At 49.1% G+C, this 17327-nt stretch overlaps 4 protein-coding genes across 4 annotated transcripts; 3 read left to right on the plus strand and 1 right to left on the minus strand.

Annotated features, from left to right (window-relative positions):
* Nucleotides 1-617: 617 nt before the first annotated feature.
* Nucleotides 618-10298, plus strand: ABOM_011573 (membrane morphogenesis protein VPS13; the record flags this gene model as incomplete). Its single annotated transcript, XM_022538701.1, has 5 exons — nucleotides 618-4586; nucleotides 4666-8046; nucleotides 8105-9725; nucleotides 9776-10192; nucleotides 10258-10298. The coding sequence occupies 5 exons, from the start codon at nucleotides 618-620 to the stop codon at nucleotides 10296-10298; spliced, it is 9429 nt and encodes a 3142-aa protein (XP_022384163.1).
* A 1030-nt stretch (nucleotides 10299-11328) lies between these two features.
* ABOM_011574 (putative G-patch domain protein (TFIP11)) lies at nucleotides 11329-13638 on the minus strand (the record flags this gene model as incomplete). The annotated part of the gene is made up of 1 exon (XM_022538702.1): nucleotides 11329-13638. The coding sequence occupies one exon, from the start codon at nucleotides 13636-13638 to the stop codon at nucleotides 11329-11331; it is 2310 nt and encodes a 769-aa protein (XP_022384159.1).
* A 357-nt stretch (nucleotides 13639-13995) lies between these two features.
* On the plus strand, nucleotides 13996-14955 carry sod2 (superoxide dismutase sodB; the record flags this gene model as incomplete). Its single annotated transcript, XM_022538703.1, has 4 exons — nucleotides 13996-14125; nucleotides 14289-14695; nucleotides 14748-14815; nucleotides 14868-14955. 4 exons carry the CDS (start codon nucleotides 13996-13998, stop codon nucleotides 14953-14955), a joined length of 693 nt encoding a protein of 230 aa, XP_022384158.1.
* A 329-nt stretch (nucleotides 14956-15284) lies between these two features.
* On the plus strand, nucleotides 15285-16450 carry ABOM_011576 (uncharacterized protein; the record flags this gene model as incomplete). The annotated part of the gene is made up of 2 exons (XM_022538704.1): nucleotides 15285-16135; nucleotides 16168-16450. 2 exons carry the CDS (start codon nucleotides 15285-15287, stop codon nucleotides 16448-16450), a joined length of 1134 nt encoding a protein of 377 aa, XP_022384160.1.
* Between the last annotated feature and the right edge of the window lie 877 nt (nucleotides 16451-17327).

The following is a 17327-nucleotide window of genomic DNA, read 5'->3' on the forward strand; positions in this document are numbered from 1 at the left end:
GAATGCGGCCAAGAAGCCATGGGGTCCAGCCATGGAAGGACAACCGACGTCACTGCTTGGCGATGTCCACCCGGCGTCAATGCGGTTGTCGCAGCGCCCCCCCTTTACTCTTTATCAGCCAACGCATGTTTTCCCCAGGTACCTTTTCGGGGACCTTTACCAGCGGAACAACAATTGGAGGAACCAACTTCTTGGTACCCAACTTCAAGCTTTCCTCACGTCAGGTTTTCTATCCTCTTTATCTTCGATCTTATATCTAAATCACCACCATTTCCTCTTTCCCCCCCACCCCTCTTTTCTTTCAATCCATTCTATATTTAGAGGGAATCTTCTTTTAACCCAGCAACTTCACGGCCCCCATCGGTGTCGCGTGCACATTTATCAATCCTCCTGGATGGCTCTGATTCATTCACTCTGCGAGTGAACTTAGAGCTCGCGCCTGTACGTCTTTGTCTCTGGGTCATCGTTGAACTTGCTGCTGTATACCACGAACGCTTCCGTGCTGACTTTCTTTTGCCTCTTTCGTCAACTAGGCCGGCGTTACCGGGATAGATAATATTCAAGGCCTTTTCTAGTGACTCCCCCCAACACCTTGGCGACAGCCACATCTCGCCATCATGTTGGAAGGGGTGGTGGCCAACTTACTAAATCGCTTCCTGGGTATCTATGTCAAGAATTTCGATGCCAAACAGCTCAACATAGGTATATGGTCCGGTGATGTAAAGCTTCGCAATCTAGAGCTCCGGCGCGAAGCTCTCGACCAATTACACCTCCCTCTCAATGTCGTCGAAGGCCATCTCGGTGAGCTCACCCTGTCCATACCCTGGTCGAACTTGAGGGGAAAACCTGTCAAGGTCGATATCGAAGATGTGTTTCTCCTAGCGGCCCCAAAGGAAGATGCCGACTATGATGCCGAGGAAGAGGAAAGGAGAGCGCATGCTCTCAAAATGGACAAGATTGATGGTGCGGAGCTTATTAAAGAGCGAAACGCGGAGGGGATGAGCCAGGAAGAGCAACGCCGAAATCAAAGCTTCACACAGAGCTTGGTTACTGCAGTGGTCGATAATCTTCAGATCTCGATCAAGAACGTCCACTTCCGCTACGAGGACTCGATCGCTTCACCGGGCCACCCGTTCGCTGTTGGATTCACATTGAAAGAGCTAAGCGCGGTCAGCACTGATTCTGAATGGAACCCGACCTTCATACAATCTACCTCAAGCACGACACACAAGCTAGCTGTCTTAGGTGCTCTTTCCGTTTACTGGAACACAGATGCTGAACTCCTAGGTACGGGTCGAGGTTCCGACGTGGGCGCAGAGGCACAGGGCATAGACCATGCGGATTTGATGGAACGGCTGAGGACTGGTATTGACAACGAGGAAAACAACCAATTCATGCTGCGCCCTGTTAGCGGCCGTGCTGGATTGGAATTAGACAAATCAGGAGAGCATGATCAAGCGGCCATCAAGGCCCGTTTGTTGTTTGATGAACTGAGCTTCGTTCTAGATGATGACCAATACCGAGATGCATTGATGCTTGTGGATCTCTTCCACTATTTTATTCGTCATCAAGAGTATAAGAAATTCCAGCCGAAGTGCCGCCCAAAAGAGGACCCTCGAGCTTGGTTTAAGTTTGCCGGAAACGCTGTCCTCAGCAAGATTCATGAACGAAATAGGCGCTGGACCTGGGACTACATCAAAGAACGACGGGATGATCGCAGAACCTATATTGATTTGTTTAAAAAGCAAAAGCGGGACGGAACATTATCAGGGTCAGACGCGGATGAGTTCGACCGACTGCAACGGAAACTTAGCTACGAAGATATACGATTCTGGAGATCACTGGCACGGAACCAGTTACGCAAAGAAAACGTGGGCGTTAAGAAGCCTGCGCGACAACAAACGTGGTCGGAATGGATATGGGGTGCTCCAAAGGAGGAATCCGAGGAGGAAGCAATGACCGAAGAACAGAGACAGGAGCTGTACAATGCCATCGATTGGGATGAAAAGAAAGCTATCTCAGAAAGCGTTGATGAGCCCAGGGAGTGGGTAAAACTCCAAGTCAACTCCAGCCTTAGAGCCGGCAGTTTCACGCTGAAGCGCGACCCTCATGGAAAGGCAAACGAAATTATGAAGCTGGTATTCGACAATTTCAGGGCAAAGGCCTTACAGCGCCCTGACTCTTTCTTCATAGACGTGAATCTCGGAGGACTTAGAGTATACGACGGGACAACGGAGGGGACACTTTTCCCTCAGATCGTCAAAGTTAAAGATTCCCTCCCAGTGCCAAAGAACCGTTTATCACAGATCTCTGGAAACGAAGAGCTAGATTCTGAGGAGGTGGCTGATGGCATAGAGGATGAAGATAGTCTATTCCATCTCCAGCTCGAGAAGAACCCTCTGGAAAGTGACGCGGATTCGGTAGTCAAAGTCAAGTTGAAGAGTATTGAAGTCCTCTATAATCCCAGATTTCTTGTGGAAGTCGTCAAGTTTTTCGAACCCCCGGAGCGGCATATGGAGTCAATTGGTGCTCTTCTGGATACGGCAGGGGCTACCGTAAAGGGAATTCGACAGCAAACTCGAGCTGGCCTAGAATTTGCTCTGCAGGAGCATAAGAAGGTCGATGCACAGTTCGATATACATGCGCCCCTCATAATCGTCCCGGAGAGTATAACTCAAGAGAGCTCACTTTGTTTGATTCTTGATGCAGGCCATATCAGTGTCAACAGTGAACTAGTCGACAGACAGACCATGAGAGACCTCCAGTCAAAGCAGAAACGACAATATGAGGAGGGTGATTACAAGGAACTTGAGCATCTGTTGTATGACAGGTTCTTGCTCAAACTGGACTCCACCCAAGTTCTTATCGGCCCTGGAATTGATATCACCAAGTCGCAACTTAGCTCGGACGTCTCCTCGAATAACCTGCATATTGTCGACCGCATAAATGTAGATTTCGTTCTCGAAATGTGCATTGTTCCGAAGGTCACTGAGCTTACAAGAACTCGAATCTCCGGGCATCTCCCAGAACTACACGTGTCGATCTCCGATACCAAATACAAGGGCTTGATGAAACTCATTGATATTGCTATTCCCCGCTTTGACGAGGGCAGCCAGGAATCTAACTTCTCTGGCAACGGCGCAGAAGAGTCGTCTGCTCCTGGAACAAGAGCAAGATCTTCGTCCTTCCAGCCGTCAGTCATGAGAGAACTTCCTGCTGTAGACGAAGATTCTGACGAGGAATCTGACGATGAGAACATGAGCAAGAGTGTTGAGGGCCCGACGAATCTCCATCGTCGTGACTTTGAATTCAAGTTTACCGTTGGTCGCCTTCGTGGGTCATTGTTTCGCTCTGACCCGAACGACCAGCTCCATGATCACCTGCTAGTTGAATTGATTGCTGAAGGGTTTGCGTTGGACTACTATATACGCCCGTTCGATATGGTTGCAGAAATAGTGCTGAAGTCCCTTAGTGTGGATGACTATATTGAGGAGAACCCTGCACCTGAATTCAAAAGAATAGTGTCCTCCAAAGGCTTCGACGCAGATGAGGATAAGGACCTGTTTCATCTCAAGTTCGTTCGTGTGAAACCTGAATCCCCGGAATTTCAGTCCACCTATGAAGGAATAGCAATGAACCTTGATGTTTCCGTCTCGACTATCAACCTTGTTGTCACCAGGAAAACGCTCCTCACACTTCTAGACTTTATCCTTCTCACGTTCACCAATCCAGAACAGCCAAGCAATCAAGGCCTTCAGTCAGACCAGTCCATCCAGAACGCAAGTACCACTGATCAAGAATCCCAGCAGGCTGGGAAAATCCGCATCAAAGCCGACTTAAAGAGTATCGCGCTCATTTTGAACAACGACGGTGTAAGGCTTGCTACCCTCAGCCTCAACACTGCCGATGTTGGCATATTCCTGGTGGGCCGATCAATGCTTATCCAATCCCGTATTGGAAGCTTGACCTTAATAGACGATGTCAATACCGGTGCTCCGGAGAGCTCTGATCTTCGAAGGCTCTTAACAATCGAGGGAGATAACTTTGCCGATTTCAAGTATGAGACATTTGACCCGGACAGTGCAAATTACCCTGGATATGACTCGGAAGTCTTCTTGAGGTCGGGTTCAATGAAGATCAACTTCTTAGAGGAACCGTACCGTAAGATCATCAATTTCTTGGTCAAGTTTGGCAAGATGCAAGCGATCTTCAATGCTGCCCGCCAAGCTGCGGCGAATCAAGCAAACCAGCTTCAAGAAAACGCGTCCAGAATGAGGTTTGACGTCGTCGTCATGACTCCGATTTTGGTCTTCCCTGGAGTAGTGAAAGAAGATCGTCCCCGTGATACGGTGACGGCCCATCTAGGTGAAATATACGCCAAGAACGAATTCGTTTCTCTGGAGGATGAGAAAGACAGCCCTGCTGTCAATGTAATATCTACCGGGATCCGTAACATCCGACTGACATCCAAGTTTCATTTTGAGGGAGGTGCGGTTGAAGAGCTTGAGATGATACAGAAAGTCAATCTCGATTTCAGCATATGCTATCTAGAGCATCAACCAGGAAATTCACGGCCTGATATGGAAGTGGAGGGATCAATGTCTCCCATCAATCTTCGGATATCTCAGAGACAACTTAAGTTCTTATTGGCACTGTCCAAAACAGTGCTGGGCTTTTGCACCTGATACGGAACAACAGGAGCTTGAAGCCATACAAGCGCTTCCATCTTCTGTGACAGAACCAACAAAGGAGGCAGAATCCAGAGCAGTCCAAAGCAGAAACGACCAGGATAATCTGGTGCCGGGCGCACAGACGAACGAAACTTGGGTCCGACTTGATCTGGTTTTCAAGGTAGATGGTGTTGGGTTGGAGCTCATCCTCTCGAAAGACGACGAGCCAGTCGGCCGTCTGGAAGATTCGAGTCTCTCGAAGTTCTCCCTCAATGACACACAAGTGAAATTGCGCATGTTGACAGATGGTTCGCTGGAGTCGGAACTCTTGATCCACTCGCTCTCGATCCGTGATAGTCGCAATAAGGACACGAACAAGTTCAGGAAGATAATGTCCTTAATCAACAATGATGTCCAGCAGCAATTCATGGCCAGTGTTTCAATGTCTCCTGGGCCAGCCAAGCACCTAATTGCGATGCTGACCATTGATAGCCCGCGAATAATAGTTGCGTTGGATTATTTGTCCGCTTTGCAATCATTTGCCAACTCCGCGTTTGCGACAGAAGAGCCAGTTGAAGAAGAGGAAAGCGACGATACGCCGGAAGGATCAGAACCTAGATCTAGTACTGCAGATGATACTGATGATTCTGTCATTACGCCCTCCAGTGGGAACACTCCGGCTCCTCCTGCTGGGCAGATGACTGTGTCATTCCGATTGAATCTCGTTGATGCCCAGGTGATCATGATCGCGAATCCCGCTATAACTCATACCGAGGCCATTGTGCTGGGAACAAAGCAATTACTTTACTCTCATCAAAATGTTTCAGCCCTGCAAATATCCAAGGTTGGTATGTTCTTGTGCCGCATGGACAAGTTTGAAACCAGTAGGCTTCGCATATTAGATGACTTCACTCTGGAAATGTCCATGGACAGCCGCCCTCAGGAAAAGGGCTCTGCTTTGACCTCTATCAATGTTCACCTGGAGCCCCTTGTCCTCCGTCTTTCTCTCCGTGACATCTTAATGGCTATTCAAATTGTCAACAAGGCCTCCGAGATGAGAGCCCAGAAACCCAATGAAGGGGAAACCGGCGAGGCGAAGAGACTATCTGATGGAAAAGGTACTAGTGCGAAGTCAAGAAGAAAGTCGGTCGGCAGGCCGACCTCGACTGCACTCGCGCCAAGGTCACATCGCAGCTCCAGCGGGGTGGTTGATGCGATCGAACAAGAACTTATATCGCATCGTTCAGCTATCCTCAAGAAAGAAGAAATGAATGCCCAAATCGATGGTGTAAGGGTAATCCTTATAGGAGACCTACACGACCTACCATTACTTGACTGGAGTGTCAAGAAGTTTACTGTGGACGTCCGTGACTGGTCATCGACACTGAAAGCTGACACCAGCTTCGATACATTCATCAACGTGTATAACTTCTCTAAGTCAGCCTGGGAACCCCTTATAGAACCATGGCAGTTAGGCTTCCATATGGCAAAGGAGGTCAATCCTGATGTCCTTTCGATAGATGCCTATTCTCATAAGACGATGGAGCTCACCCTCACCTCTGCCACAATTGCACTAGCGTCAAAATCGTTCCAGTTTCTCTCTACTGATGAAGACGTTCTCTCAAAGCCACGAGGAGCCGATGCCCCGTACCGAATCCGTAACCATACAGGGTTTGACCTTCACGTTTGGGCTGATGTTAGTGCAGACGAAGAAGGGCCGGCGGCTAAATTGGCTGATGGGGAGGAATATCCTTGGAGGTTTGAAGACTCGACCGCCATGCGTGAAACACTCGCACCCGAAGGTCATGCTGGTCTGGTCGGTATCAAGCTTGAAGGAAGTGGCTTTGAGAGCGTGAGCCGTATTCCTGTTGTTCGGGAAGGAGAGATTTTGTACAACTTGAAGCCAAAGAAAGATGGCATTCTGCATCGACTTCTTGTTGAGGTCAAATTGGGCACCGACAACGTCAAGTACATCACTATCCGCTCTCCCCTGGTCGTGGAGAACAATACCCAGATACCAGTGGAACTAGGCGTTTTCGATCCTCGTGACGGCCATCTTTTGAAAATAGAGAAGATCCTCCCTGGGGATTCTCGGCCTGCGCCTGTGGGAGCTGCATACATGCATTCTCTTCTAATTCGGCCTGACCAAGGCTTTGGCTATGAGTGGTCGAACGAGCAACTACATTGGAAAGACCTTCTGCGGCGACCAACTCGGACAATAAAATGCATAAGTGAAAGTGGACAGCAAGCGCCGCCGTTCTACTTCCAAATGAATGCTACGTTCAATTCACGGGATCCTCTAACGAGTACATATCCGTGCATGCGTGTCCGGATATTTGCCCCTGTGGAGATACAAAATCTCCTCCCTTACGATTTCAAATACCGCATCTATGATAAGAATACGAGGAAGGACTGGACTAATTTCTTGCGGAAAGGGGGCGTAAGCCCAGTCCATGTTGTGGAACTATCCCACTTACTGCTTCTCAGCATCGACTTGGAGGATACTGTCTTCAGCCAAAGTGATTTTGCTATAATCAACGGCAATGCACAAGACTTCAGGAGAGAGCACGTACTGCCTTTGAAAGATGAAAGAGGCATCCAACTGAGGTTGAAGCTTCACTATTTCAACGTGCCTGATAGTGGAGGCGCATTCAAGGTATCAATCTACAGTCCATATCTCGTCTTGAACAAGACAGGCCTCTCGATGGAAATACAAAGCAAAGGCTTCTTGCAATCAGCTCGATCAGCAGCTGGACAAGGGCTGAGGGCTGATCCAAGGAACGGTGGACGAACGCTCCCTTACATGTACTCCTATCCAAGCGAGGATCAGAAGAACCGATCCATACTGAGGATAGGCGATTCTGCCTGGAGCAAGCCTCAGAGTTTCGAAGCCATTGGGAGTACATTCGAAGTTGTCCTTCCAGATAGACATGGTAGATCTGAGTTCCATTCCGGCGTGACTGTTGCTGAGGGCGAAGGCAAATACAAGATGACCAAGGTTGTCACCATTGCGCCTCGTTTTGTTTTGAAGAACAAGCTTAATGAGGATATTCTGGTTCGAGAGCCAGGGTCTTCCAATGTTCTTAATATCAAGAGCGGTGACCTTGTACCTCTGCATTTCTTGCGCCAGGTTGCCGAGAAACAACTTTGTTTGTGCTTCCCCGGCGTCAACAACCAATGGTCGTCACCTTTCAACATTGCAGACATTGGTACAGTGCATGTCAAGCTTGCCAAGGCAAATCAACGCCAAAAACTCATAAAAGTGGACGTTATCATGGAAAATGCAACTCTTTTCCTGCATTTCAACCTGGAACTACGAAACTGGCCGTTTTCCATGCGAAACGAGAGCGACATGGAGTTCATATTTTATCAAGCTGTAAGTGACTGAAAGAATCGGGATAAAATGCATGTGCTAATCTAATAATTTCTCTCAGAATCCAAATGTGGAAGATTACGAGGATGACAGGACAAATGGCTGGCGGCCGATCCGCTACCGTCTTCCACCTCGAAGTATCATGCCATATGCCTGGGATTATCCAGCCACAAAGAACAAATCTCTCGTTCTGACTTGTAATGGCAAAGAAAGGCATATCAAGCTTGCCGAGATTGGTAATCTAATACCAATGAGGATCCCACCAACGCAATATGGTGAACATCAGAAGATTGTCGACATTAATATTGTGGCCGACGGCCCCACTCAGACTCTAGTCTTGTCCAATTTTAAGGCATCAAAGAGCATGTATAGACAGCAACGAGGACAGACCTCTCAGGGCAGTCTGAGCACCGGGTTCGAGGTTAAGGAGTTGGATTCTGACGTTAACTTCAAAGCTCAACTCCGCCTTGGTGGTATTGGCATCTCCTTGATCAATCAGAACATGAGAGAGCTGTTGTACTTGACCTTCCGCGAGATTGATATTAAGTACAGGGAATCCATGGTTTATCAAACGCTGAATACCACAATCAAGTGGATCCAGATTGATAATCAGCTTTATGGAGGTATTTTCCCCATGCTGTTGTATCCCAGCGTTGTTCCAAAGACCGGAAAAGAAATGGAGGCACATCCAATTTTCCACGCCATGATTACTCGAGTGAAGGATGATTCCTATGGTGTACTCTACATCAAGTATGCTACTGTGCTTCTACAACAAATGACACTAGAGCTTGATGAGGATTTTGTTTTTGCAATGCTGGACTTTGTGAAGGTCCCTGGTGCCTCGTGGTCAGAAGAAGAGGAAGGAAACCTTTGTGAGGAAGATCTAAGGATCCCGGAGCCTCGAAGTGAAGGTGCTGGGCAGGATGTTTACTTTGAGCTTCTTCATCTGCAGCCCATGCAGCTTGACATCTCTTTCATGCGGACAGAGCGAGTGAACGCTGAAGACACTATGCAACCATCGAATCCTTTGATGTTCTTTGTCAATGTTATGACCATGTCGATGGGCAACATCAATGATGCACCTGTTCAACTTAACGCACTAATGCTGGAAAATGCTCGTGTATCGCTTGGAGTTCTTGTTGGCAACATTCAGAGACACTATACCCAGGAGTTCCTCCGACAAGTGCATGTCATCCTTGGATCTGCAGATTTTCTCGGCAACCCCGTTGGATTGTTCAATAATGTCAGCTCTGGCGTTGCCGCAATCTTCTACGAGCCATACCAAGGACTAGTTATGACTGATAGGCCTCAAGAACTTGGTTACGGTATTGCTAAGGGGGCCACAAGTTTTGTTAAGAAGTCCGTTTTCGGATTCTCCGATAGCATGGCCAAACTTACCGGAAGCATGTCTAAAGGTCTTGCTGCTGCCACATTAGACAAGGAGTTTCAGGACAAGCGGCGGATGTCTAAATCTCGAAACCGGCCGAAACATGCATTATATGGTATCACAGCTGGTGGTAATGCATTCGCAACCAGCCTAGCAAGCGGTATCGGAGGACTCGCACGTCACCCACTGCAGGGTGCTGAAAAGGAGGGTATCCAAGGGTTCTTTAAGGGTGTTGGAAAGGGTGTCTTAGGTCTCGCTACGAAGCCGGCCCTTGGCGCCTTTGATCTTGCCTCAAGTATGTGCACTTATGCGATCCAAGGATCTCAGTTACTGACGATTTCATAGATCTTGCTGAAGGTGTACGAAACACTACTACTGTCTTTGATGCAGAGGGCCTGGACCGTGTTCGTCTCACGCGCTTCATTGCAACAGACGGCATTGTGCGACCATATTCACAGCGGGAGGCACTGGGTCAGTTCTGGCTCAAAACAGCGGATGACGGTAAATATTTCAGCGAGGACTATATTGCGCATTTGGAACTTCCCGGAAGAGACATGCTGGTCATGTTGACATACGACCGGATAATGCTTGTGCGCACCAAGAAGCTCCAGGCTGAATGGGATATCCGCTTGACGGACATCCAAACAATCTCTAAAGAGCGCACTGGTATGAGTATTACCCTCAAAGGGGGTGCTAATGGTCCATTTATTCCGGTGCAGGATGAGAGTTCAAGAAACTGGCTGTACCGCCAGATCGCCATTGGTAAGTGACAACACGCTTTACATAATATCTTTCTTTCCAAGCAATATTAACGTTCTCTGTGTTAGCTGTGAATGCATTCAATGAGAAGTACAACAGCAGATGTTAGATAGAAGTGCTCAGCTTACGCTCTTCATGACGACGTTACGCTAAAGGATGGGGTTTACTTCATCAGTGAAGCTAGGAGGGAACCAGAAGATGGCTTTATGTTTGATGGATACCAGAGCACTCAATGGTTATGCTTCCGTTGAATACAAAAAAGTGGTTAATTAGTAATGATCGTGGCCCTTTGGCTTCTCTTTCTATTCTTGTTGACATGTTTTCGGTGTATGTACATATATATGCGTTGGGTGTTGTAACCCTTCATGCCATTCTTATCTTAATTTGTATGGGAGTGTATCAAAGGTATAGACAATGAGGTCTGACGGGGTTCACCAGCCTCAAGTACGGCCACCTGATGTTCATACATGTCATACTCCACCTTTCTGAACGAGAAAGGTAAACAAATAAGCAAACAAGAAGAGGAATGAATAAAAGGGAGCTCGCCCAACATCGGAAGGAAACATAAAGACCAAAAAGAAAGAGAAGGGAAAAAAAGTAATTCCGATGCGGGGAATCGAACCCCGAGCTGCTGTGTGAGAGACAGCGATGTTAGCCATTACACCACATCGGAGTGGTTGTTGAATATGCCAACAAATATATGATTTATAAAAGGGAACCAAAAGGAGGCAAGCCCGTTGCTCTGATCATAGCTCTCTCTAGCCCAATTTTATTCTTGAGAGTTACTTTGTAGCCTTCTTTCTGCCATTACTACTGTATGATTAACTATGTTCTCTTCGTATTAGCCATCGTTCCGTGTGAGATATATTGCTCGTCTGGGTGTGGTAACGCGACTGTTGACGTATGGGTGTCTTGTCTCTTTACACTGTATTAGCGTTGACGTTGACGAGCGTTTACTGTTTCTGGTACATGCATGCAACTCGATGATCTGTTCAATGGTTTGAAGGTGTCTTCCGCCACTTCTATAATTATATGTATATCAATGTAATCATGATAAGTGGATATCTAAGTGCAAGGTATCGTGAAAACCAGATCAAAACTGTAGAACCAGACTAATATAACAAAAAAGATTAGGGATATCATCTGCTCTCTGCACGCTCCACAAGCTGATCTTCCAACCCCATCGGCTCCCAAATATCCTTTGTTTTCTTGTTCTGCACCCAAACAACGTCGCCCTGGACAAAGGCCACAACACCACCCTTTCCGGTAGCGCTGGCTGTGATTCTGAAAAGAGGTTGACCGTTCTGCGGATGGGCTTCTCGCAATGGGAGCATGATGAGGCCCTGTTCTGTGCACCAGGTTTCGAGGATGTCTTTGAAGGCGACCTCTTCCACGACCTTGGGCTTGCGAGCTTTCGTAGATGGTGCTTCTGCTGGCACATGGGGCTTCTCCTCAGGAATCTGCTCTTCAGTGGTGGATGATGGGGGCGGGAGCTCTGCAGCAGCGCGATCACCCAAACGAGATGCAAGGTCCATGGTCCGCAAACCTTTCTTCCACTCGTCGTCGACGATAGTCAGCTCGTTGACATCTTCGGGGATTTGGGTTCGCCACCAAGAGAACCACTCGCCGACCTCCTCGTAGTTCGGGTCATTGGTGAGCCAAATATACAGAATATTGTGCCACTTGGGGAAAAATTCGGCGACCAACAATAACCCGAAGACGTTAGGCTTGAAGAAATCTTTCCATTTAAAGATGTTTTCCAGTGCTGAGACATCTTGGTCTTGTGGGTTCACTTCAAAATCTTCACGAAGATGGCGACCCAGTCGTGGTAAGAGGTGGTTTCGTAGGCATACATCAAACTCCGAGCCCAACGCATCGCGCCACAGCTGAATGCCATCAACCAAGCCTTTTCTGAGATCCCATGAATCCAAGACAACACGGAATTTTCTCTTCGCATCTGAAAGAAGACCTGTAGGCTGTCTTGGGTTCGTGTGTCGGTCATCAAGGTACTGTAGCCATGTGAATAGCCACCATGGGAAGCGAGAATTATGATGTGAGGAAGTGTGCCGTCTGCTGCTGCTTCTAGGCTTCCATTCTTTCAAAGCACCAGTGAGCTTCGGAACCACGAGCTGATCGAGGACGTTCGCCAGAACAAAGTGTGGTATAATCTCTTTCCACGCAACAACGAGAGAGGTGGCTGGTCTTGGGTCATAAACGTCCCAGTCGTTCAGGAGTGCCGAGCGCACACGAGGTAGCCACAAAGTGTATATCATACTTTCATAGGGTGAAGTAGATTGCCGCTGTGCATTTTGATCGTCTTTCTTCCGGGATAGAAGGGGCTGAAGGCGACGAAGATTTGACACGAGGTATGTTGGATCTTGAAGAGGTTCCCATTCCTCCATCGCTTGGCGGAACAGAGGATGAATGGCCGCAACAGCTGTCTCGGGGAGGCGGTATTCATCAATTTCATTCCGGTATTTGATTTCTAAGGATTCCAACTTCTCAGTGACTTCGTCGAAGCGTCCCCGCGTGTTCTCATCTTGGAAGATTTCCAAGCCCCCAATGGCAGCGACCAACTCTGTTAGCTGGTCCATACGGAGTTGTTGTGCATCCATTTGCTCCACAAGCTGTGCCTCCTCCAGATCGATAAACTTCTTTCTTTCAGTCAGGCCTTTCCATTCATCTGCAAAAGCCTCTAGATCATGGCGCGCCCGTTGTGCGATCTTGAGAGCTTCACCTTCACCAGGTTTAACGAATTCAGACGGAGTCATCAAGCCGGCAGTAGAGGTCAACACTCGCTGTTCCTTCCCCGTGGCATCAACCAACGACTTCAAAACATTTGGTACTTCAAGACCAGCCATATCTTCCTCCATCTCTCGAGCTGTACGGAATTGAGGCTTCGCGCGTGGTACTGGTGTGCCAGTACCGCTCCGGCTTCCCTGTTTGCGCGCCTCCTTCTTTTTCTGCCTCCTCTTTCGTTCTTCATCTGAGCTATCCTCTACCACTTCACCTCGTAAGGTCGCCGCCCGTTTTTCTTCCTCCCGGGCTTGCTTTGTCTTTTCTCGAACAGCACCTAAACCAGCACCCTGTGGCCGGGCCTGGGCTTCAATCGGGTTGACGATACCTTGACCACTCGAACCGAGACCTTGACCCTCAACATAACCCATCTTGGCCATCATGCGCGCGGCGAAGGAGTTTCCTCCCTTGGTTCCTTTACCGGCATTGCTGGCGCCGCCTCTGGGAGTAGCTGGCTGCGTGTTGCTCCCCCAGGGATTGCGATGAGCACTACCTAAGCCACCAAGTGACGGAGGCGACTCAGAGCGTGACAATGCTCTAGCGAACCCGCGGAAGCCCATCGTGGGGCGAAAATCTTCCTCGTCGGAGCTCATGTCGGCAATTTTACGCTTTTGGCCGGCGGATGGGGAAGCCGGGGGAGAATCCGAATCCATGACCGATCGCAGATGTTAGGACAAGGTGTGTGCGGTAGCTCAGAGTAGTCGGATAGATGAAAAAGGCAATGAAACGGTCAAGCGACACGTTTGAGGTCCATGAAGGAGCTGTCGGTTGAGATACGCACGATAACGAGAGAAAGGAAAGTTGATTATCGGACATTTCGGCGCGGGGAAAAATCAAGTCCGAGAGGCCGAGCAACAATGACGTTCGTTGCATCGAATCTCCCTTCCGGTTATTTTCACTTCTTCTCCTCCTCTTCTTCTCTTCTTCTTTACCCTCTCCTCTCTTTTACTTTCGTCACTACTTTGTAAACCTAACTCAATTCCATTGATACATAAAAATCCATATCAACCATGGCTGCCTCTCTTATCCGTACCTCTGCCCGTGCCGCTCTTCGCGCTGGAGCTTCGGCTACTCCCAAAGCTGCGGGTGTTGCGGGTTTGACCTTTGCCCGTGGCAAGGCCACTCTGCCTGACCTGGCTTGTATGGCTCTCCCCTTCCCTGAATGTTGTCAATTTGCTCGCCTGTTGTGTTCTTTTCCATTCGGTCTTCTTTCTCTTCTATCTTGGCAGTGTAGATGTGTTGCGATTTTCGCTCATTGCGCCCCGAAAGCACGTAATGCGATGGTTGGTTGACTGGATAACAGATGACTATGGCGCCCTTGAGCCCTCTATCTCCGGAAAGATCATGGAGCTTCACCACAAGAACCACCACCAGACCTATGTCAACAGCTACAACGCCGCCATCGAACAGCTCCAGGAGGCTGTCGCCAAGGAGGATATCACTACCCAGATCAACCTCAAGCCCCTGATCAACTTCCACGGCGGTGGCCACCTCAACCACACTCTTTTCTGGGAGAACCTTGCCCCCAAGAGCCAGGGCGGTGGTGAGCCCCCATCTGGAGCTTTGGCCAAGGCCATCGACGACAGCTTCGGCAGCTTGGGAGAGTTCCAGAGCAAGATGAACGCCGCCCTCGCTGGCATTCAGGGAAGCGGATGGGCTTGGCTAGTTAAGGACAAGCAGACCGGAAACATCGGAATCAAGACCTATGCTGTAAGTTCTCCTTATGAGCGCCTCAGGATACAGGTAGCTAACTTCCGACCAGAACCAGGACCCTGTCGTTGGCCAGTTCCAGCCTCTTCTCGGTATTGATGCTTGGGAGCACGCCTACTAGTAAGTTTTCTTTAACGGAATGTCTCCTGGTCAATAACTAATGCCGAGTTAGCCTTCAATACCAGAACCGCAAGGCCGAGTACTTCAGCGCCATCTGGGATGTCATCAACTGGAAGGCCGTTGAGAAGCGCTTCTCGTAAGCGTGCGAACAAAAAAGTGTTGTGATTTAACGCAGCTTGATGAGCGCTTTGTTTCCGTTGTGTCCAGAGTGATACTGTGTAATGTCTGATCAGGCTGTATATGTAGTCCTAATGCAATTGGATACGCCTCGTGTATATGTATATATACTACTCCGTACTGTTAACTCCGTCCTTGAACATAAATATTGGCGACGCACCAGCCACAGTGGCTGGATCACATGCTCCCGTCGCATTCCGCAGTTTCCGGTATGCTTGTTTCTTTTGGTATCCACTCCGCCCTCTCCGGAACTTCTCTCTCATCTCACCTCTCGACGGCCAATTCTCTCAAAATGTCTGCAGAAAGCCCGGGAGAAAAGCGCGGTGGCTTTCGGGCGTTCCTCGCCGGCGCCCTCCGACCTAAGAAATCCCGTCAGGTCCTCCGGAAAGCATCGACTCCGAATCTAAGAGAAGCTCTACCAAGCAAAGATGACGTCCCGGAAATGCCTTCACTGGCCCCATTGGAGGCCCACCGACTCAAATACCAAGAAGTAAACCTTCAGAAAGATACACAGCTAGGCGAAATCCGTGATCATACCGCAATGCTGCATTCAATCGGTGTGGGAGATATCGATCCTTCCGACCCAAACGCGCAACTACACGAATTCGACAACAGACCTCCAGGCGAGCCCGTAATTGCCAGCTTAACATCGGACCTCTGGGCCAAGGTCACTGAGTATCTCAACCCCGCCGAGAGAGCCAGTCTTGCTTTCTCCAGCCGAACACTATACACTCGTCTGGGCCGCGAGCCCTGGATAACTATAAACGTCCCAGAAAACCACGACTACAAGGCGGACTTCCTCATCTCACAAGACAGACTACTCCCTCACCATCTCCTCTGTTTCCCCTGTGGCAAATACCATCGCCGCACACAAGAAGGCCACGAAAAACTCGAGCCCGCAGACGTAGTCAACCCGCTCTTTGACTGCCCCACGCCCGCAACAACGCCCGCCCAGCACCCCGCCACCGCATCACCCACGGTCGAGTCCTCTACTTCACCTTCCACCAGCTCGTCATGCGCGCATACCGATTCGGACCGCGTTACGGTATCCCACCCGACTCCCTATGCCGTCGCTGGCGCCGGGACGGCTGGTCCCATCAGACCCGATACCACATCCACCAAGGCCGGCTGCTCATGCGGGTCGTGAGCACCTGCTTCGCCGACCCAGGCCTCAGTGTCAGTGAACAGCGAATGCTCCTTTACTCGCGCGACGATTACTGGCCATATTTTTCTGTCTGCGCGCATTGGCGCGATGGCGAACTCATGCACGTCTGCAAATGCGCCCTCGGCCACATCCCCGTCCCCCGCACCACAGGTGGCCTGCAGGGCGTCGAACACCGCGCAAAGGACATGTACCACGGTCGAACCCACAACCCCACGCCCTCGCCTCGCTCTGCGGCAAGTGTCGGCCCATTCGTCGCTGCCCCGAGTGTCCCTCCGAGTATCTTGTTGAGGTAAAGCTCACAGAGGACCGGAGTGGTCTGCAGCGCAACGTATTCCGGCATGCGATTGTGGTCACACGGTGGAGTGATTTGGGGAATGGGCGGTCGCCACGATTGTCAAGGGAGTGGGCGGCGGTAAATGGGGACGAGGCGGGAGAGGGGTACGATTCTTTTGCGGAGATAGGGAAGAGAGCTATTTCGGGGATCTTTGAGTCGGCTATTACGGATGATACTTTGCCTGGGCAGAGGATTCTTTCAATGAATCCTAAGGGGAAGAAGCTGGGTGAGGCTGGGAATAATTGGTACTGAGGTTCTTCGTTTATACTCTGCTTTAGGCGTTATAGGCGGTGGAAAGCGGAGGGTTCTTTTGGGGTGACTTTTTGTACTGTACTGTATTTTACTCGAGGAGTTCGGGCTGGATGGGTTTGGTTGAAAAAGTTGTACGGATTTATATAAATTGGATTCGATGGCAGACTCATGAACCAGCATTACTTCAACGGTCTGATAGTGTATATGGCAACTATACTCCGTAGAAAGAGACGAATTGAAACTCATACATAACTTCATAAGATACACAACTTTCTCGAAATGAATAGATGGAGAGCAAAAGGGAATCAGCAAAAAGCAAAAGAATAACAATAATAAGTCGACATTATGAGACAAGACAAAAGATGCTAATGAATGGGGACCCCTCCAAGATGCAAACATAATTGAACATCAGTCATCGCGATTCAAAAATCACTTGGATATGCAACCCACTGCAGCAAATATGACAAGAAGGAAATTCATAGAGAGTGACTGGAGTGAGAGTGGGATAAAGAGAGAGAGAGAGAGAGAGAGAGAGAGAGAGAGAGAGAGAGAGAAACATATAATGAACGAAAGGAAGTATGGAA

The sequence above is a fragment of the Aspergillus bombycis genome (assembly GCF_001792695.1).
Source record: "Aspergillus bombycis strain NRRL26010 chromosome Unknown contig00144, whole genome shotgun sequence".
In the NCBI taxonomy this organism is placed as follows: Eukaryota; Fungi; Ascomycota; class Eurotiomycetes; order Eurotiales; family Aspergillaceae; genus Aspergillus; species Aspergillus bombycis.